General features: G+C 40.1%; 1 protein-coding gene across 1 annotated transcript in view; it reads left to right on the forward strand.

Annotated features, from left to right (window-relative positions):
• FAT4 (FAT atypical cadherin 4) overlaps positions 1-22,487 on the forward strand; it is a 148,499-nt gene extending 126,012 nt beyond the window's left edge. The window contains exons 11-17 of the mRNA XM_075422095.1: positions 1,726-2,033; positions 5,963-6,048; positions 7,485-7,664; positions 8,516-8,640; positions 9,774-9,991; positions 14,800-15,061; positions 19,184-22,487. Coding sequence (XP_075278210.1) covers positions 1,726-2,033; positions 5,963-6,048; positions 7,485-7,664; positions 8,516-8,640; positions 9,774-9,991; positions 14,800-15,061; positions 19,184-21,057 — 3,053 coding nt within the window. The 3' untranslated portion in view covers positions 21,058-22,487. The remainder of the gene's footprint in view (positions 1-1,725; positions 2,034-5,962; positions 6,049-7,484; positions 7,665-8,515; positions 8,641-9,773; positions 9,992-14,799; positions 15,062-19,183) is intronic.
• Positions 22,488-23,215: the final 728 nt, after the last annotated feature.

Below are 23,215 nucleotides of genomic sequence, written 5' to 3' on the forward strand. Positions count from 1 at the left end.
CCCTTTCCCTACTGATTTGTTTTTACCTGTGTAAAACCAATGGGTGTGTGTATGGATCCCAGTCCGCGGGCAGGTGTCAGTCATCCCCTAGCTCCATCCTCTCCAGTTTTCCCTAGCCACAAGAGGGAGAAGCCAATATTTCTGTCAGCACAGCGGGAGGTGGGAGCCCATGGCAGCATGGGGGGGTCCTGTGGCTGGGGTGGGGAGCACAGTGAGAGCTCAGGGCAGAGTTTGCTCTTCCGCCTGATCACAGACCCTTTTAGGAGAGCAGAAGAGTAATACCACTGTAATTAACATCAGCATTCTTGCATCCTATGCACCCGCAAAGTGCAAGGAAATCATTGTAATGTTAAACTAGAAAAAGGGACATTGAGATGATATTGAGCAGAGAGGGCTTGGTTTTCTTTTGATAAATCTGCAGAATTTGTCAAAATATCTGTGAAGCAAGAATTACTGAGCACCCACATTTTTGTGTAAATGAGGAGCATGACATTAGATATTGATGCTTTTCTCTTTAGTAGATATGATTAAGAGAACCTGACTGAATCAAAACAGTTTTGTTAGCCTACACCAGTACTTGCCCATTCAATTTATTGTATACTGATAAAGCTCTGAGTTCCAAAACCAGAGTACAATTTCGAGAATCAGAGAACCATATAGTACTGCCAAAATAGTTTAACAATTATTAGAATTTATTTATACCAAATTTGGTTTGTGGAATAAACCCAGTAAAGGCATAAAACAGCACAGATATTTCAAGGTGTCATGATATAATGGTATAATTGCAGCAAGATTGGTTCTGAATGCAGATTAATCCGGAATTGTCATTGTTAATATAGAAAAGCATGAAAGTAAATGAAACAGATTCATCAAAAAACCCAGATAAACCTGAGAAATCATCTACAATGTTTTAAGGCTGCTGAAAACCCTCACATAAAAGTATGGTTCTCAATACACATTTATAAATACTTCTGAAAACGGTTTTCTACTAACATGTGGAATAACTATTATCATTCTAAGAACTTCTTTATTTTATTTCCTTTGGTTTACGTTTCCTCAGTTTGTTCATTCCCTATGTAGTCATAGCCTATTGTAAATGTAACTAATATTCATAAATGAAGTAAGTTTTCTCTCATTGTAGCTGCAGTAAAAAAAATCAAGGGAAATTATGTGACAGAGTTCTGAAAAGAAATATGCAGAACACATCAAAATATTCAGATAAATAAAAATACTGAGAAGGCATAATGTTTTAAACACATATATGTTTGTATCATAAGTATAAAAAATGAACTACCAATTGAGAAACAGTTCAGATAACAGCTACAAAGAGAAAAATAAGCTCAAGTTGCCAATTTATTTCCGTAACTGAATTAACAAATGCCTGATGATCATTAACAACCACAACATATTTGGCATAGCTGTCAAACTCACTTTTTCTAGTTTTCTAAAGAAACCATAGAGCTCAGTGAAATGTACCTTGTTTTTCAATAGATGTAACTATCATTTGTAATTCAATTTTTACATTTAAATATGTATGCTTCAACACACACCTATGGATAACAGGATTCTTGTGTTCAAGTTGCATATTTTTAATCATACATTACAGGTTTCTTAAAGAGCCGGTGTATCGTAGCCATGTCTAGAGCACAGCAGTGCTTTGATTCAGGGAGAATGCACGGTGAGGAAAAAACTATCTGATATCAGATTTTACTTTTCATTTTGCAGGTGTTTTTGGAAATCATTGTGAACTGAATAGTTATGGATTTGAAGAGTTGTCATATATGGAGTTTCCCAGTATGGATCCAAACAATAATTACATCTATATAAAGTTTGCCACTATAAAAAGTAATGCCTTAATGTTGTATAACTATGATAACCAAACCGGAGAGCGGGCAGAATTTCTGGCCCTGGAAATAGCAGAAGAGAGGCTGAGATTCTCCTACAATCTTGGCAGTGGCACATATAAGCTTACCACAGCTAAGAAGGTGTCTGATGGACAATTTCACACAGTTATTGCCCGGAGGGCTGGAATGGTAAGAAATGCTGCAATGAGAATTTAAGACAAGTTCAGCCAAGTCACTTCGGCTTCCAGATGAACTCAGAGGAGCATAAAATTAGTAACATTGTGTTTGCTAGCAGAAACTCCAACTTTGGAAAAAAACCTCCCTCGTTTCTGTCTTACTCCATCTGACTCAGAGACCTATAGTCGTTTGTTTAGTATGATGATGATAAAGAATAATTAAAAAAACATGTGCAGTGCCCTGTACTCTAAATGTAAAAAATGAGAACCAGGAATAATTAATGAAATAAATTACTACACATGAGGCTAATTAACTGGTTGAGATTACAGGGATGATGATCAGGGAAGGCAAATTAACCATAGTAACTACAAAAAGCCTCAAAGTAATTTTTCTCAACATTTGGAAAATAGAAGCGGACAAACTTAAAATTCCAGGCATCCCTGACCGGCTTGAGCTAGTCCAGAGATTTTCGCCAGTCTCATCACACTGGCAGCCTGTTTTTCCTCTGTAACATACATGTAAATAGTTCAAAGGTGCTGCATGGAGAGGATTTTTTTGGGGAAGGAGGGAAGTTACTTTTCTTTTTGTCCCTCAGAAAAAATCTGAGGGGAGGAATTCTGCCAAAAACTGGACGGAGACAACTGATTGCCATGTACCTGGTACTCTGACCCCAATCCTGCCTTCAGTTTTTTGGGTTTTTTTTCCAGTAAATGTTTTCTATTCCTATTCTCTAATTTTTTAATAATATTTCCAAAGCAGAACATAAACCAAATGCTGTTTGAGTTCAGGCCAAGCTTTTTGACTCCGCAGTGTTTGAGTTTGAAATGAAACCAAATATATTTGCCATCCATAATCAGTAACCATTGCCCAACATCTCCCTTCTCAGGCAGAAATGGCCAGCATACGTGAAATCTCATATTCTTCCCATGTTTGAAATTAAAGTCATGTAAGAATAATATATGGTTGGTGGTCCACATTTTTTTTTATATATTTCAAGCTAGAAGTGAGGTAGGGGATAAAAGTGTAAACCGTTCTACCCAATGTGGCTCCCCCTGAGTCCTTGCAGAGATTTCCCATCATGATCTGCTGCAGAAGGCAGTGCTGCTGAGATACAGCCCTTTTGTAGTTTTAAGCTGCTCTGTTTGAAGTGCCCTGCTGAAGAGCCAGGTCCGGGGTGAGATGTCCATGGGCACATATATCCTGAGAGCAGCAGAAGGATGTATTACTTTATGGTCTAGAGTTCTTTGTAGGACCAGGGTTGTCTCCTGACCTTCCTGAATGGTGCTTTTTTTCTGCTTGCTTAGAGTCCTGACCCTGAAACTGCATTTTGAGTTCCATAGTGCAAGACCTGATTTCTCCATTTATTGAAGGGGAGATAGTTTAGTCTGCAGCTGGATTTGCAAATCCGATCTGTATGTGTTTGTAGGAATTATGTGTCTGAATAAGATGAAGGATAATAATGTTGTTGAGTAATTACTTTGTTTTAACGTGTCTTAGTATTGGATACTTAATAATTTGCATTGTAGCTTCCAAATGGGAAAGTCCAAAGGTGCACCTAAATCTTGAAAGGCATCAGCTTCCTATTTTAGCAACTAAATTAGTGTGAGATTTCTATTAATAAGATTTAAATGGCTAAGTATAGGAGCACACCTTAAAAATTGCAACAAATAAATCAAATAAACTTCAGGTAAAAACAGAGCAGGAAAATGTTTTATTTGTAGATATACCAGAGGTCTAGACTGTAGAAGAATAGATAACATAAAAAGGGCTATATACAGAAAATTTCAGTTATGAATGCTTCAGACTGAAAGCAAACATTTAAGACAACCTATGCCTTTGTGTGATTTTTTTTTTTTTTTTTTTTTTTTTACTGTTTAAACCTTTGCAGCAATGTCAGCTGTTTACAAACACAGTTATGTGAAAAGAATCGCCTTTGTCTTAGATATTTCTGCTGCAGGAAAAATGTCTCCCAGGTGTCCAAAACTGTATAAAATAACCCCCCTTCAGGATTCCAAATCTGTCATTTCCTACAGCACAGTGGGATTTTATCGGAAACTGGTAAAATCATTAAGTTGTCAGTCCTGAGCTATTGCAGAGTGACAGGATAGAAAGTCTCATAATGCAGCAAGGTAACCGTAGAGTAATGCTTAAGTAACAAGCAGGAACATTTGACTAACATTAGAAAATAAATTGTGTGAACTCTGGTCCAAGTAAAATATATTCTCAAATATCTAGCCCTTCAGCTGGGGTTGTAGCTTGGCTTTCACAGTGCATAACGGTGTAAGTTAGGGAGATTACGCTGATTGAGCTAAGAACAAAAAACTCATTTCATTTTTTGTTGTTGATATTCTGAAGGAAAATATGTGTGCATGTGATGGCATACAGACCAGCCAGCTTATTATTCTTTCTATGAATTGTCTCATTTATACAGGGCTATAATCTGCCTTGGAACTGCAGACTGACATTTCTTGCGAGAAGCAGTTTGCTCATTATGTATGGAAAGAAATTCAAGATAAGCTTTCATTAAAAATAGCAAATTGAACAACTTAGGCGTACTGTAGGGCGTGATTTAGGGCTAAGAGCTATGAATTTATTTGGTCAATACAATGCGTCAGCTCACAGTATATATTTGGAAGTAGCGTGGACAATCTGCAGGGATTTCAACAGCACATTGTTGGTGAACCTAGCTGCAGGCAGGGAAAAAAACCACTGCAGGCAAGGAAAAAGGCCACTGCAGAGTAATGACGTACTGATAGCTATTGGTGTTTGCTCAGCTCCTGTAATCTAAATCAAAATATAAAGCAAGGCATTTTTAAAAGTGACGTTTGATTTAAATGTGCTGTAAAACTGTACCACACATCTAGCTGAAACGTGAGAAGCTGATATGTACAATTTGGAGATTATTCTTCTGAAAATTTGTTTTAAGGAATAACTAACCTTCAGTGGGTTTGGTTTTTTTTGCAGCGCATCTGTTATTAATAAATCACTGTGGGGAAAATTCTTTGCTAAATAAGGAATAAAATAAAAACGCCTTTTTAAATCAGCACAAATTGTTTGATGGTTTTAGTGAAAGCTTTGGTTAGACTTTTAGAGATTACAAATAAAAATGTCATGATTCGCTTTAGTGTAAATGATTGAGATGGGTAATGAAGCAACCTTGTTGTCTGGGGTTGATGATTTGGAGATAATGGAGAGGAAGACTGCTTTAAGTGCTGATGATGCCTGGTACTTCTCTGAACATCAGCTTGGTCCCACTGTAGGTATCCACATGTTTCACCGTTATCACTGTGGAGCAAACATCCCTCATGACATATCAGCCTAAGGGTTACCTTAATCAGGCCGACTTGGTTACCCTTTGAGTATTGTTGAGCGGTCAGTTATTATTTTCAACTAGTAATCTCAGTGTTTGTAGTCCCAGCTTTTGTAATGTGCTTTTTATCAAGTTCAAGCAATATGTTTAATGTCACGGTCAAGCCCCTGAAGGAATGCTATTTGCGTTCGCAGGGAGCAGCTCTCTGTTCAGATCATGAGTAGGATATGGTATGAGCCAAAATAACTGCAGTTTCAAGGAGTAAAGCAAGCAAATGTGAAAGAAACCCTACCCAAATCTGAAGAACTGATTCTTTGTATGAAGTGGTCAATTAGCTCGCTCTCTTTTAATATCCACATCTTGGTATTCATGATGTTGATGCAGAATGTACTTGATCAGTGGCTCCGCAGCATCCTGTGATCCCAAGTGACCTAGTAATATACAAGAGTTCCAGTCTTCGATATATATTTAATCAGAAATTATATTTAATCAGAAATTATCATAAATATTAATTAATATCATAATAAATATAATAATATAATAAATTAAAATATATTTAATTAAATATTTAATGTGGTTGGGGACTACAACCTTGTAATATTCAGCATGTTTGTGTGTGTGGCTTTTGCAGGCAGCATCACTGACGGTGGATTCCTGCTCTGAGGATCAGGAGCCAGGCTACTGCACTGTTAGCAATATGGCTGTTTCTACTGACTGGTAAATAATTTTTCATTCTGTGGGAGGTGTTTTTTGAATGAAATGAAAAGTAAAATGAAAAAAGAAATCACCCTCTAAAGCCAGGGAAATTTGGAGTAATGATTTCCCAATGATTTCCCAATGATTTCCCATTTCCCAATGAATCATTTCCCAATGATTGCATGCCCTTAGCCCAGCCTCAAGCAAGGGATAGATACCTTCGCTGCATTCCTTCAGAGGCATGCAAAGGCAAGGCTCCAAAATGATGTTTTCGCCCACCTTTGCAGAAGCAAATTAAAATTTCTGCGCGTACTGCTGCTTGCTAACTCAGGCTACATTTCTGCATGGAGTTTATTCAAGGCAAGGGATTTCCTAAAAAGTCCTCAATTCTCGACTGCATCTCTGTCCCCAGACTTTGGGGTCACATAAGAAATGTATGGCCATGGTTAGTCTGGGTACATGTGGTGTAAATGGGGGTAAGACTTATGGCCTAATGCTATGAGATTTCACATGATAATCTAGACAAATCAGAGTATCGGATACAGTGATACACAAATGTATTTGTTATAATCAACTGGCTCTTAAATATACAGCACAACTCTTTGACAGTTTGGTCTACGATATTTAGGGCTACAAATCTTTAACAAAGCCTCCTCCACTTGTACATTTTGAGTCATATCTGTCTTGCAAAAACCAGGCTCAGACTCAAAATGCTATTACTCTAGTAGCACCGATATTTCACTCCAGTGTTCAGTTTTCAGGTTTTGATTTGGGGGTCTTGTATTTATTTATTTAAACTGCACCTCTCATTTCTTATAAAGGTGTAAAAAATACCTCATTACAGCTTTCTTTAAAAAAAAAAATTAGGACTAAGTACTTTGATGTTTTGAGTAATTTCCAGATGTCATATTTTATGGTCTGCATTTCTTAAACATTGACCAGTACTGAGAACAAACCTTATTCATTGTCTTTACCATATATAACTCAGAAGCCTTGCTGTTGCATCTTTAGATCCTCTTTGGAGATAACAATAACTTTAATTCCAATCACTTTGGCTAATTTCTTACAATAATTGCAATTGTATTTCCTGTCACATGCCGTTTCCCCACTAGCAAAGGCGTTGTATCGTTGTAAAATAATTAATCCATCTTCCAGCTATTTAAATATAATCTACAATTTAGATGATAATTGAGTAAAAAACTTTGTTTATTATCATTTCACGTATGCTGATCAGTCAAGTGAATAGAAATTTTGACACGCAATAACGGAGAGAATTTTACAGTCATACCCATTATAACTGTTAGTTCAAGTGCTACTGATCTCCTGTCTCCCCTTCTAAATGCAGTTTTGGAGGAGGAATTTTAGCCTCAGACAATAGCTGATGGGTACAGTTCCTGTGAGGTCATTGCTATCTTAATGTCTGGTACTGATAAACTATTTTTCTGACTCTTTTGCAGGACTCTTGATGTACAACCAAATCGAGTTACTGTTGGTGGCATCAGGTCTGTAGAGCCCATCCTGCAAAGGAGAGGACAGGTGGAAAGCCATGATTTTGTGGGCTGTATAATGGAGTTTGCAGTCAATGGACGTCCCCTGGAACCCAGCCAGGCTTTGGCAGCTCAAGGAATCTTAGATCAGTATGTCTGCTATATATGGTATCAGGTGGACTGCGTTTACAATAAAGGAATCCGTCATGAAAGTCAAACACTATTCCATTCAGACACCGTCAGACACTTCTTGTGAAAAATGACTGTAGAATATGTTGTAAAGTGTGAAAAATGTAGGAAGAAAGTGAATTTGGATGAAAGAAAGGTTACAGAGGCTTCAAAAAAGCAACATCGTATTTCTGTTGCAAATTACTATTAATGTTGCTTTGCAGGCTGAAATAGAGTAGCCCTGTTATTTGGTTTCTTTATAAATTCCACCTGGGTTTGACTGTACTCATACTGTTTGCTAACCCTCTACTCCCTCTTATTTCTTTTTAATCCACAATGTCTGTTCTATCACTTTGCCTCTCAGGTATCACTGAATTTCCCTCATATCCTCTGAGTGGTCTTTCAGAAATGATAGATTATCTGATTCTATTGTTTTTTACATGTCAGTATTTGAAGTCACAGTTGTAGCAATAATATCAGTCTTGTGTCCAGATTTACTAGCTCATCCTTCCTCTTTCAACCCCCAAGTTTGCGCTGTTCGTTGTGATATGAAGTCTCTGAAGGTCTGCAGCATAAAAAGCACCAAAAAGAGTTTCTTCTTCTCTTGCGTAAGAGATAATAAGAAATTCACTGTCTCTGAATTCCGTTCTCTTTCATCTGAAACCTGTGATCTGTTTAGAAACGTGAGCTGTCTGTGGAAAAGAGCCTCTCTATTTTCGCATCTCTGGGGGGAAGAAAGGGAGTATCGTGCAAACACAGGAAGCTTCCCAGCACGTTTGCTCCCCTTATTTTTGTGCACATTCTTCAGCATCGACTTTTGTGATTTGTTTCAGGTGTCCCAGACTAGAAGGTGCTTGCATGACCAGCCCCTGCCAACATGGTGGCACCTGTGTTGATCACTGGTCATGGCAGCAGTGTCACTGCAAAGAGGGACTGACGGGAAAGCACTGTGAAAAATGTATGGAGCGGGTTTTACTGTCTTTCTCTTTAATACACACCTAACTATGGTTTAACCAAATGTCATTAAGAGTTTCTTTTCAGGAGCATGGGACAATAAATTTTATAAAATAATGAAAGCAAGCAGCGTGCTTGCCTCATAAATAATTTTGAAGGAGAAGTCCACAATGGACTATTGTCCTTTCATGAGCTAAAAATAGCAACAAGTTATATTTATTATGTTTTCTGGTCTGTATATCACATCAGGTAAATTGCACTCATTTAAAACTAATGCTTCCCAATAAATGTATAATCAGTAACTAAAATAAAGCTATCCCAAAGGAGGGATTTGTCTGTGATGGAGAGGTAAGAGGGTAAAGGAAAACCCTTCCCTTTCCATAAACATTGTGTGCATGTGCTTATGGCTTCTCCAAACTGTAGGCCCTTTTATCAAATGACCGTCAGATTATATTCAAGAAAATATGGTAAATGTAAATAAAAGCAAGCCATTTACACTGTAGAGTTATTAACTTGCATATGGATAGCACTGTAAATCAATACGGGATTGTCTAGGAGAGCTAAGTGGTTTATTTCCATGTAGTTCTTGTATAATGACTGGGCTTTGTTTTCTTACATGTCTCATTATTGTTTAGCTGATTTATATGCTTTTATTACACCGGTTTACAAAAGAATTTAGCCATAATTTTAACAGCATTTGGTAGTCAATGCTCTGCTGGTTTTTATTCTTTTTTTAATGCCATAACAAATAGAAAGTCATTATCTCTGCCCTGAAGAGCTTAGAGTTCAATATATCATGAAACCCTGCTTGCAGTAATGGAAACAGTAACATCCCCGGGAAGGAATTACAGTTCTGAGAGCCAAATTTTTTTCCCTACTCCCTCACTTGTTCCCTAGCGAGTTTTAATTTACTATTGACTGATAGCAACCATAAATTACTAGTACACTCCCCCTCTCAAACACACATTCTGGTTGAAGCCAAAGAATAGAGGGGCTGAAATTGCCATTCACTCCTGCTGTCCCCCCGACCTGCTCTGAACTTGATCTCTGATCTGAAAGAAAATGGTCGTTATTAGGCAGATGATCGCTGTAGCTGTAACGAGCTGCACACTCAGTACTTCCCCGTCCTTGTCCCAGATATTACTGCCGACACTGCCTTATCGCTAGAAGGCAAAGGACGACTTGACTACCACATGAGCCCAAACAAGAAGCGAGAATACATGATGAGACACGGCACTCGAGGCGCCGGCCTGGGACCCCCGAACGCGAACCGCTTGGAAGTGAAGTTCAGGACAAGAAGTGAGAATGGCATTTTAGTTCATGTCCAGGAAAGCAGCAACTTCACTACTGTTAAGGTAAGATTACAGCTAATGCTGAGTTTGATTTGATTGGACTGCCTCATGCATAGTGATCAAAATCAGATTTTTCCATTACTCTTGCTGTTTCCTTCTTAAAATATTAGGTCTTTAACTGAGGCTGGGCACTGCTCCAGTATCATTCATCTTCTCAACAATTCTCTTGCTATTTGCCAAGGTATCAGAAGATCTTGATGGCTTTTTATCTTATCAGTTTTGTCTAGACTCCAAAGAGTGACTGTTTTAAGGCAGCAAGAACAGTACTTATTGCCATATTTGTTATTATCATTAAGTTACACTCTACAGAACGAATCGTTTCATTAATGGTCTTTTATCTTCTGATTTTTCAGGCCTTTAATCCAGACCTTCCTTCAGCTAGCAAACAATTGCCAAAAAGGTTTCATTAATTCCTACTAGCGTGGCTCATGCTTATCAAACTAGGAAGTGAGGGATAACTTGAATTCATGGTTACCCACAGACCAGTGTCAGTATCAAATTATTCTGAGATGCATAGCTGAATTAGTGCTTAAAATGCCATAATTTTGTTTTTTTCCCAAAGAGTTTATTGCTGCAGAAGTTACCTTTCTCAAGAGAAAGCGATGGTTCAGTTCCTGGCTATGACTCAGTCCATTTACTCATAACTCTAAATGAGTACAGCAGTGATGTTGGCAAGCCCCTTTATTGGGTTGGTGTAAGCTCCAAGTTTCCTTGACTGCTGTAAGGCTTTCCAAGTTTTTTCCCTGGCTTTTAGAGAAACTCATACAGAAATTCACACTTTCTAAGCTTCAGCTCCATGGATATTCTCCACCTGCTTGATCAGAGGTACAGAGCTTTCCTGACACACCGGCTGCGTTTAAGAAGCAAGTCTGCATTACTTCCCTGGCATATGCTTTTACCACATTGTTTGATAGGAAGTTTTTGTCTCAGTCGTATTAGCAGATAAGATCTCATTCTTTTGAGTTCTGGAGAGAAAAAAACCAAATACTACCATTTGCTCCCTAGTAGAGTTTGCTATATAGCTCTACAAGCCCTGTTAAAAAAAAAAAAAAAAAAGGAAGAGACAGTTGCCTTTCCTGGCTGAAAGCACTAGCGGTGTGTTTATGCAAACACTCTCATTATTGTTAATATTGGTGAAGTTGTACAAGCAAGCAGAGGTTGTCAAGTCCCAGACCCAGCTGTGCAAGGACAAAGAGTGGAGGTTTGCCTAGTAACAGATGCAGCAGTTTGAGGAAGGAGAGATAACATCACTGTGCTGATTATTGCTGAGAAGTTCCCAGATGATGCTAGTTAATAAATCTGTAGTACTTTAACTGTAGTTAATACGGTATGGCTTCTGTGCCGCCACTCATCACCGAAGTAGGTATCGCAATGAGCTCTTCCCTCAGCAATGGCCCAAGATGTCAGTGAAGCCAACCCACGTGTAAGTCTCCCTGGCATCTCAGTCCACTCCCAGTGCAGAAGATGAGCTTTAGGGACTTCTGGTTACAACTCTCTTGTCAGTCTTCAAAACTGACAACTTTATAACTTGATTTTGGGGTCTTTTAATACGCTTGTTGTCCAAACTGCAAGCATGCAGAGAAAACCTGCCATGTGTTTTTTGATATTAAACTGTGCTAGGGAAAAGGTACAAGTCCTGTGGCTACTTCCATGCCTCCACATTTTTCCTTTTGTAGTTAACTGGTTTTGGTGTAGCTGGGTTTGGGGTAAAATCAGACAAGTGATAATAAATTAGACCCACTGAGTTTGCGAGCAGCTGATTCACTAAATGACGGATGTAAACTCCCTCCAAAGAACCCCAGAGAGGTCTTTATGATATAAAGGGATCCTTAATCCAGGAAAGATACAAAACCTAGCAGATTAAATTAAACAGTGGTCAAATTCAGATGGAAAATTCCCCCCCCCCCAAAAGCACAAAAAGGAAGAGGGTTTGGGATTCCTTATTACTAAATCTTTTTCACAGCTTATTTTCCTACAAATAATACACATTGCAACTAATTCAGTTAGAAGTAATGGGATAAATACAGCAGGTTAAAGGCGAAATTGCTTGCCTTGTTTTAGCTGAAAATCTCATCTGAAATCAGATTAAATTAGCATAACGGGTGCTCTAAGATCTATAAATTGTACGGATAAAGAATGTGGGATACATGTTACCTATATGAGCTAACATATTCATGTGTTAGGGTGGTGAGACCCTGGAACAGGTTGCCCAGAGAAGCTGTGGATACCCCATCATTGGAAGTGTTTACAATCAGGTTGGATGGGGCTTTGAGCAGCCTGGTGTAGTGGAAGGTGTCCCTGCCCATGGCAGGGGGGATGGACTAGATAACTTTAAAGGTCCTTTCGAACTCAAACCGTTCTGTGATTCTATGGAACATGACAAGTTGCAGGAATAAGTCAGAAAGTAACTCATTTAAATGATACCTCACCCAATGGACTGTAAATCTGTAAAGGCTAGTGCTCAGATTTAAGACAAATAAGAAGCAATTTGTTCAGTAAAGGAGACTCAGAATATTAGTAAAGTGGAATCATCCTTGTAGTTATGAATATGTTTACTTTAGTGCTTCATTCTTTTCATTGTATTCTATTTGTCAGTTGCTCTGCCATTGAAATAAAACCCAGGAATGAGTGTTACTCAATATTGTCAGCATCAGCATTTGTTTCAAATTTAGAAATATGCTGTGCTTCAAGGAACTGAGAACATTCCTTGTTTTTTCCTGGTTGAAAAAGTCATGTGCCGGTCTTGTCTCTGGAAATTTTATTTTCCAAATACCACTAGTATGTTATTTATGAGTCTGTTTAGCATTAGTCACATGCAATTTTAAAGAAACAGAAATAAAGCTAAAGAGTCGTAAGTCAGTATGGAAAATATCAGTTGCTGACAGGTAAATAATTCTACAGTTCTTCTCTAATGTGGGATTAAAAATTATAATTCTGTGCTTAGTCTTCCCATAAACTTAGAGGATATTGCCTGATACAGTATATTTCTTTTCGTTTACATAAAAACCAAAATACAAGGGAGTATTTTCATGAAGCATAAAAGACAAAAGAGAACTAAAAAACCAATTACAGGTTACAGACATAAATATATGTATATATTCAGCCCATTCAATCTTTTTATAAATACTTTTGATTGTGGTAAATGGTGTTTCCCATGTTATAATAGTTTGTGTGACTGCATTTCCAAAGGTGGGATTTTCTTTGGGCTGTGTGATAATTTAGATGTATGCCACCTGCGTTTGCCAGTAAGAAAAGCATCCTATCTTTGAGGGACAGCTTTATCAAAGAGTCCCTCAACAATACATTTTCAAATAGTCCAAATTACTGCATTTATAAATGAAGTGCGTGCACATATTAACTATTGTATTTCGTGATCCAAATAGAATACGTGCTAGATACATTTAGTTCAGGCTGCTGCCAAGACACGAGCGTGGTCTTACAGCCGTATTAAAGCTGATCAGTACGAACAAAGTCCTCAGCTTACATCACTAAAGAAGTAAATCCAGAGCATTTAAGAGTTTCTGGAAACGAGAGCAGCATTCTTGTAGCCAGTGTGTCACCTCACAGTTCTTCCCAGGTGAACGTTATTTTTCCTGGAACAAAGCATGCGAGGCTTAGAGAGCTTTCAACAAGCCTGGGGCTTCGACCTCTCCTGGACTATGTGTGTGCGCGTTCTGCACGTTTGTGTTACAGATCACGGTCCGACCGAGCTGCAGCGAGGAACGCAGGAGAGAAAATAGTCATCTTGTTTAACACGTGTGACCAAACGAGCAGAGTATTGAAGGAAACTTGCAACAAGTTGCAGAGCCACCCTATAGGAGGTGTACGCAAGTCTGTACACCCTTAGGAGGTCAGCTTATGTGCCAGACTCCTGTGCAATGTTTGAGAAGCTGGCAGGTTTGGATGCTGAGTTTTTTTAAAACTCTCATAACCTAAAATGCAGAATTTACACTGATCTCATTTTGGGATCATCTAATGTTGAGCTAATAAGAGGTTTGAAATCCTGCATCTCATGATTCAGTAGAATTGCGAGGCGTCATTCCTAGAGGAAAAGCCAAAATTTTTTCATGGAATTTAATAGTATCTTTTTTTCCTAACAGCTCACAAGTTTAAAAACAGTTTGCTCAAGTTAGCACCATTTGAAAATTCACACAAAATAATACACTTTACAGCTCTTCAGAAAGTTTTCTAAATTACAACTGTTTTTCTGCAAAATGCAAATTAGCTGCAAAGCCAGCTAGGAAATAGGAATCTTCTTCAAGTCGTGCCATGCCGTATATTATTCCTACTGTGTCATAATGAAAAATAGATGCAAGTTTTTTTTGGAAAGGACAACATCTGTTTACTCTGCAGAGCATTTTCCACACTTGCACTGAAGAAGGACAAAGAATTACTCTTTTACTGGTTAAAATGTTTTGTCATGTGGGTGCCCTATTGCTGGCCTCTCAATAGGTTTTTCTCTTACGAGATTAGCTGGGGAATTACTGAATGGCAGCTCTAGGTTTTGTACAGATGCAATGATGTGTTTATTTACAGCCAAATTTTTAATCTTAAATAATTAATGTGTTTTTAGTACAAAACAATTATTCAGGAAAAAATTAAGTGTTTAAGGCCAAATTTTTAGTACTAAATAATTAACGTGTTTTTGTACAAAACAATTATTCGGGGAAAAATATATCTAGGCTTCCTGTTACAACTGAAGCCATGTGTTACTGTAGCTGTATTGAATAGCATGACATTGGTTATGTGTCTATAAGAGTGGTTATGTGTGTGTCATTTTAAAATTATGCATTTTACTGTTTTCTGCTCAGATAAAAGGTGGGAAAGTGCATTATGTATCTGATGCTGGAATTGCTGGGAAAGTGGAAAGAAATATCCCAGAAGTGTACGCTGCGGATGGCCAGTGGCATTCAGTAGTCATTGAGAAGAACGGGTCTGCTACTATCCTGTCGGTCGACAAGGCTCATAGCCGAGACATTCTCCACGCCACGCAAGACTTTGGTGGACTAAATGTTCTTACAGTTTCTTTGGGAGGAATCCCATCAAGCCAACCTTTCAAGAGCACAGTTCCAGGTAATTCCCCCCTCTGCCCCCCCCGATAGTGCACATCAGGAGATTTCAGCAGACAAAGGGTCTCTATTTGCTTAAAGGTTGCAGAATGTACTGTAATTCTTTATTAGTAACTAATATACTTCCGTACTTTGCCAGGAAAGCTGCAAATTGAATGAGTAAGGGTTGCAGACTTTACTCCTTCAATACATGTTGCAGCCTTGTTGTTTCCAAAGCAGGCACTCCATCTGCAGGGCTTTTTGGAGGTGGGGGGATGGGTTTGCTTGCTTGTCTTTAAATCCGTTGTTATAATTTTGTTATGCTACTGAAGAAGAAAGGATCTATTCTTTACCTGGGTCAGAATCTGGAAAATCAAGCCAAATCTTTTACTTGGGCAAAAATGCTAATTGAGAACTTTGTCTCTGTAGGGGTTTGGTAAGTAATGCAGGATTTAGCCTGTTTTTAATAAGATTAAAATATTTTCTGAAACTTCAGCTTCCTCCTGCTTTATCCTGCTGTCAAACAAAGAATAGGATTTATTTCTGAGCAACAGAAACCAAGGACAATAAGGAACCACCCTCTCACCGAAATCTAGCTGTTAAGAAGTAAATCAATCTCCCTAAAGAGTTAAAGAAACTGTCTTAGAGCCTGGCAAAAGAAGTAGATAACATATATTTGATATCATTCCCCCAGTGATAACTAAAGATGGAAGTGATTTTTAGCTACAAACTCTGAGATACTCCAGACAATGCAGGCGTAAGTTTCACAGAGTATTTATATTGAAAAATCTTCCTGACTTCAAGAATTGTGACCAGATAAAGGATCTTGAAGCAGAGCAAATTCACACTTCACATTTGTGTATGGTGAACTGCAGTATGAAATCATATGAAACATGTATGTTTTACGAGCAGTGTATGCGTGGAAAAGTTAGAGGCTTTTAGGAAAGCTGAAACAAAAAAAAATTGAGGACGCTAAAATCTCACCACTGCCTAATGCTGTGGCAGACAAATTAGGAGTGTCTGGCTTCCATTAGGAATACACAATCCAAAATCTCTTATTCATACGATTTTATTTTATTTTAATATTGGGTTACATTGTGTATGACATACCAAGGATTTACAAGGGGGAGGTATAAAACTCTACATGAACTCGGAGAGTCAAAAATATCTGCAGTACTTTTGAAGGCAGACAAAAAACATATGCGGGTGACAATCCCAGGGCTGTGAAGCTGGTATGTCCAATAACGTTTTCAAACCCAGGTAGATCTAACAAAATCCCGATTGCTGTTTATCACATCACTCCTGCAAGGGACCACCAAGCATGTGGCAAAGCAATTGTCCATTTTGCTTGGGTTCCCACCTGAACCTAAATCCTCAATTTCCTCTGTATTTGGGAATGTAAAAACTGGAGTAAATGAAAATATAGGTACTGCTGAAAGAAAATACATCTCTTTCAGAATAGGAATAATAGAGAAATAGCATGCCTGCAAAATGTAGAAGACTCTTTCATGTCCGTTTACACCACGTTACTTGCATCTCGGAGTGAAATGTATTTGATGTTGATGTTGATATCCACTCGTATTTCATTTCTGACATCAGTGTTCCATTTTAAAATTACATACTTTGAAGATTATAAATCTGTAGTATCATCTCATACAACTTGAATATATTTGCTATTTCATGACAGAGTAAATATTCATAACATTTATCTCTGTGCTACCCATTTTTACAGAGATTTCCACAATTATTCACAAAGTTACCATTCATAGTGGCTGTTTTTCCATTCCAGCAATGTTTGCAGAAACGGACCTTTCTCTGACACTACCAGTGCATGGAAAATTTGCTTCTGTTTATTCTTTCACCCAAGTGCGATGCTTCAGAACTGAGTAGTAGCATTTTCCTTCTTCTTGTTGATTGTTTTTATTGATAATAGCTGGTAGATGATTTGGTCTTGAATTATATCCTCCTGTAAACCTGGCACCACATGCGGCATCCCAAGGATAATCCATCAGAAGTTAAGGAGAAATAAACAGGTTTCTTACAGCAACCGTGCACGTGGACTCTGAGAGCATAACTTGCCAACACACCTCTGTGTACTGTTTTGTCACAGCTCTGAGTAGAGGTCAGCATAAGGTTGCACTATCCTAAAACCTTTGCAGAAAGAATGAAGTCTTGGGAACACAGAGAAGTATTAGGCTGGTAAAAGGCTGGATTTTCCTGCGACGTCACGCACAACCACTGCACAAAGTCCAGGGATAATTCCACCTCTCTGGGCTCCCACAGCACTGCAACACGGCATCACCACTGACATGGAAGCACTACAACCAAGCTATGGGAAGTCTGGGAAAAAGGCCTCTTGGGATTCAGAGATGTAAAAGTATTGCCATGATTTTAGGAGACAGCTGAAGCATGATGGAGACCAGCTCAGAATAGGGAAAACTGGGAAGCACGCAGAGGGGAAAGGAAGCTAATGTTTTCTGCTAGCACAGCCAAGCCAACTGCTCACAAGTTTCTCTGTGTGGATGATAAGAAGTTTTAGAAATATGTGAAAATTAGGAAACAAAAACATTTAAGTACATTGAATTAAGTCGTTGGAAGGAATATTTGTTCAAATTCATTTTAAAGACATTAAATACTATTAGAATAGATGTTTCCCTGTGGTAACCATTTGAATTCTGGGCTCATTTACTGCACAATGGAGCCTTTCATTTAGCTTCAGTGAAATGGGTCTGTAAATTGAAAATTGAGTCAGTTGAACAATATATTTTTAGAAAAAAACGTTTCCGCAAAATTCAACTATTTGCTCATTGCTTAGTATTTTTGCAAAATAATTTTCCTTCAAGGGGAAACTACATTATAATAAAGATCTGAGAATATAACCTTCAGACTTTCTTTGATGAGTCTGTCTGTAAGATAATCACGCTACAATCACAAGTGTCCATTTGCATTGCAAACCTCAGGTCTCAGTGAGCAGCAGAGTTGAGTCTATGTGTGAGCAGTCTGGTTTTACCCAAAATGCATTTTTTCATTCAATTTTAGATTATGTTTTTTCCTCAAGTTTGAACTTTATTCCCAGTCTCCAAGCTTGAGGTAAATACTTCCCAATTGGACAGTAGTTCCTTCTCCTGTGCAGCCCGTATAATTCTTAAAAGCCAGATCAACATTTCGAATTATGTTTAGACATCTGCTTGCAATTGCCTGTTTTTTTCAGATTTAATGAAAGGAATGGGAGTGAAAAATATCTTACAGGCCTTCTAGAAAACAAGATGTGTTAATTTCAGCACCTTAATTAAGAGCCATGTTCTCTTTCCGAATTCTTCTTTGGCAGACTTAAAAGAACCAAGATATCGTGATTTAATTTATATAAGTGCTATGCATATATCTTCAGAAAAATTACTTCATTTCTTATCTTTAATGTCTATTTCTATACACAGCTTAGATGTGAAAATCATTAATTTTAAAAGGTGCATGTATAGAATTTATGTCAGAAGCTCCAGGCATGACCAGCCTTTACTTCACCTTGTTCTGCTTAAAAGTAGATGTCAGTTCCTACCTAATATGAACCCCCAAAATTATCAAAAGTTTATGAACATAGTCATTACTATATAAGAGGAACTATTTCCCAGAAGCAACAAAAAATTACTTACACCTGAGTCTAAAGGGTTCAGTATATATTGTTAGGTACTGAAACATCTGTGAAGGGGCCATTCTTCCAGCGAAAGAAGTGAAGTTACTCAGATACTGCATGCTACATGGTTAATATTGCAGATATTCTTTCATTAATCACAATGCAAGGTAAAATGTGGGGAAGCAACTGTAAGCTCAGTGCACGTAAGATTCATTCATGAAAATATGGAGGCTTCACGTGCGTAACTAACAGCGTGATTTACTCTGCATGTTGCTTAAAACCACATCATGAAATAAGGCTGTCGCCTCTGTTGTGGCACTGGCTTCTCCGTTTTGTTGCTTCTGTGTCTGTGTTTCCCCTTTCCTTTCGGGGGGCCGGAGGCACACCGCAGATCTTGTCGTCTGCTGATGGAAAGGTTTCCCCTTTATTGTGATGTTGATGCTCAGAGTGTCACTGGCCCCTGTTGACAATGCGTACTCAGTCTTCAGGTCCCAACGTGACTGTTGCTTTTCCTCCTAGGCTTCGACGGCTGCATTTCCTACATCAAGTATGGCAGGGAGAGCCTTCCCTTCACTGGCAAGCACAGCCTCGCCACTCTCTCCAGAACAGACCACTCGGTGAAGATCGGCTGCCGTGGCCCCAAAGTCTGTGCCAGCAGTCCCTGCTGGGGGGACCTGATGTGCATCAACCAGTGGTACGCCTACCAGTGTGTCCCGCCGGGCGCCTGTGCCTCCAGCCCCTGCCGAAATGGGGGCAGCTGCGAGCCCGGGGTGCACACCGGCTTCACCTGCAGCTGCCCCGAGGCCTTCACAGGACGGATGTGCGAGGCCGTGGTGGCGTGCCTGGGGGTCGCGTGTGCCCCGGGCCATGAGTGTAGGGCAGGGATCAACGGTGGCCATGTCTGCCTCCCGTCCCCGCACCCCGCCGAGCTGTCCCTGCCCCTCTGGGCCGTGCCGGCCATCGTGGGCAGCTGTGCGACTGTCCTGGCGCTGCTGGTCCTTAGCCTCATCCTCTGCAACCAGTGCCGAGGAAAGAAGTCGAAAGGCCCGAAAGAGGAGAAGAAAACAAAGGAGAAGAAGAAAAAAGGGAGCGAGAATGTGGCATTTGATGACCCTGACAACATCCCGCCCTACGGTGATGACATGACCGTCAGGAAGCAGCCCGAAGGGAACCCGAAACCCGACATCATCGAAAGGGAAAACCCGTATCTCATCTATGACGAAACCGACATCCCACACACCACGGAGACGATCCCCAGCGCCCCACTGGCTTCCCCTGAGCCCGAGATCGAGCACTACGACATCGACAACGCCAGCAGCATCGCCCCCTCGGATGCCGACATCATCCAGCACTACAAGCAGTTTCGGAGCCACACGCCCAAGTTCTCCATCCAGAGGCACAGCCCCCTGGGCTTCGCACGGCAGTCCCCCATGCCCCTGGGAGCCAGCAGCTTGACCTATCAGCCTGCCTATGGGCAAGGCTTGAGGACTACGTCTTTAAGCCACTCGGCATGCCCTACTCCCAACCCCCTGTCTCGGCACAGCCCCGCGCCCTTCTCCAAATCCTCGACTTTCTACAGGCACAGTCCGGCCAGGGAGCTGCACCTCGCCATAAGGGAAGGGAGCCCGCTGGAGATGCACAATGATGTCTGCCAGCCTGGCATTTTTAACTATGCCACTCGGCTGGGGAGGAGAAGTAAGAGTCCGCAGACCATGGTGAGCCATGGTTCCCGACCAGGAAGCCGCCTGAAGCAGCCCATTGGGCAGATCCCTCTGGAGACTGCTCCTCCGGTGGGGCTGTCCATCGAAGAGGTGGAGAGACTGAACACCCCTCGCCCCAGAAACCCCAGCATCTGCAGTGCAGACCATGGCCGATCCTCTTCTGAGGAGGACTGCAGAAGGCCTCTGTCTCGGACGAGGAACCCAGCCGACGGTATTCCCGCGCCCGAGTCCTCCTCCGACAGCGACTCCCACGAGTCCTTCACCTGCTCAGAGATGGAGTATGACAGGGATAAGCCCATTGCATACACCTCCAGGATGCCCAAGTTATCCCAGGTCAATGAGTCCGATGCGGATGACGAGGACAACTACGGCGCCAGGCTGAAGCCCCGGCGGTACCCTGGCCGCCGAGGCGAGGTGGGGCCGGTGGGGGCACAGGCGACCGCCGCCGGTGCTGGGGAGAGCTCCCTGCCCGTGAAGCTGGGGCAGCAAGCGGGAAGCTTCAACTGGGACAACCTCTTGAACTGGGGCCCGGGCTTTGGGCATTACGTGGATGTTTTCAAAGATTTGGCATCACTTCCTGAAAAAGCAGCAGCAGCAGCAGCGAGTGAAGACAGCAAAGGTGGTACAACGAAGCCGGTTTCCAAGGATGGGGAAGCAGAACAGTATGTATAGGCTTTATCTCCTGATATGGCCACAGTGCAAAGCCACGGGGATCAGTCAAACCATTATATGGTTGTAGAAAAGCAAAGGTCAGCATCTGAACCCCAGGCCAGTTTGGTTGGGGGAGACTTTAAAAATAATAACCATTATGCTGCTGAAAGAGACTTGGAACATTTTTAATTTAATTGCGCTTGGATGAATTTATTTCTCCTGCATGCATTGTATTTGAAAACAAGATATTCGGCATGCAGCCTTTGAAAACGGTTTCCTTATTTAGCATTGTTTGGTTTGTGATTCTTAAATTAATAATGCTTTGTTCTGAAAATGAACTAAATTTTTTTTTTATTGTGAAGGATGTGCATATTGTCTCCAGCTACTAACATGTTTTACGGTGCAAGAGTATTGAGGATTTAATTTTCCTTAAGAAATGCATGGAAAAAAGATTGTGAATGAAGGAATTACAGTAGTAAGGTGTCTCAGAAAATGTAGTTACCATATCCTGCAGTTGGTCACATGATGGATGTGTCGAAATCAGCTTGAATAATTGCTGGCAACAGTGCTGTAAGTCTTATTCCATACAAGAGGTGCTAGAAGCAGCTCAAGCCAGTCAGCACTTTAGGAAGTTTTTCTTCTTTTCAGCTTGTCTATTTGTTTGTTTGGTTCCCACCTCCTGTTTTTTTTTTTGTTTTGTTTTTTGACAAAGTTGTGTGAGAGCTTCTGAATCTCTATGAAATATTTTGGGATGCTTAACCCTGGTCGCTGCCTGCCCCCCTCAGTGCTTTCAGTGGGAGTGGAGCAACTGGCTTTTGCCAGCCCAGCCGAGTAGCCTGGCTCCCAGGAGCAGCACCAGCATGATCAACGCGAGCGAGGGAAAAAACCCTCAATTTCCACATCTCTTGGCCTCTCAGCTCGGCTGTGCTGCTGCTGCAGCCTGCGCTTCTCCCCAGATTTCATTGTCCCATCTGTACTGTGGAAAGGTAGGAGTAACGCTTAGTCGCCTACCTCACAGGGGTGTTGTGAGGACTAATTAGTTAACTCGTCTGAAGTGCTTAGACATATTAAAGCACTATAATAAGTATTATCATAATTATTATTAAAGCACTGCCTAGCCTTTGTGACCTTGGAGTGGCATTTTCTGCATTATATGATTTTCTATGATGGAAACTTTGAAGAATTATTTATTATATAGAAAATTACTGCACTCTAGCATTTTGGAGTGGATATGAGGGAAAACTACTTGTAGATTCATTAATGTAGCTTACTGTTTTGTCCCAAGTTCCCTAAAGTTTTAGATAAAGTAGAACCTCACAAAGTCCTTACGTCTTCATGCAGATCTGATGAACCTATCGTACTGTGTAAAAACTTCAATTTTTTTTTTTTTTTTTTACCTAAGCTGTGTTTTTATACCAATATTTTCCTATGCTGAATAGTTTTCTTACTTTCAGGGAAGGTAAGAAAAATACTTTTTGTACATTTGTTACTTATGTAACGTCCATATTTTTCACATTTTGATAAAATTGTAACATACTGTATGCTTTCTACCTGTAAATGCCAATAATAGAATTAAAATATTTATTTAAAATCTTTAGTGTCGGTTATTGGAAACCTTTCATCTTCTCTAATTCCCAGTCCTTGATCTTCACTTTTACTGGCTTTTTATTTAGAAAATGGGCTTTCAGAAGCAAGTTGATGTAAAATATGCATTCAGAGTTCATTCATGGTGAAGGCAGCACTAGTATCACTGTAGAATTTAAATTAAACTCTCTCAGAGGGGCAGCACAAGCCTAGTGCGCTTCTTGAAGTCCCACTGAGTCTAGTGTGGTTGTCCCTTACAAAGGGATGAATTTCACCAAGGGCAAGAGAGGCATTCAGCATATCCCTCTTGTATTGTGTGAGTGACCTTAATATGATCGAAAAACAGCAGATTCACCCATCTCAGGAAGATGGAGAAGAGATGGTATTGTGACGTTGTTGAGCCTAAGGTAATGTCAGAAAGTACCAAATCTAGTTTCACATTTCTAATAATGTAATAAAACTGTATTTTATTCATCCATAGGGGTTTATTAATAGCAACTGGTTTTACATTTCTTAACGAAGACTTCCACTCCACTCAAAGCTGAACCTCTCCAGTACACAGATAATAGTTAGGAGTGTGAGAACAAGAGCTTTA

The sequence above is a fragment of the Opisthocomus hoazin genome, chromosome 5 (genome assembly GCF_030867145.1).
Source record: "Opisthocomus hoazin isolate bOpiHoa1 chromosome 5, bOpiHoa1.hap1, whole genome shotgun sequence".
In the NCBI taxonomy this organism is placed as follows: Eukaryota; Metazoa; Chordata; class Aves; order Opisthocomiformes; family Opisthocomidae; genus Opisthocomus; species Opisthocomus hoazin.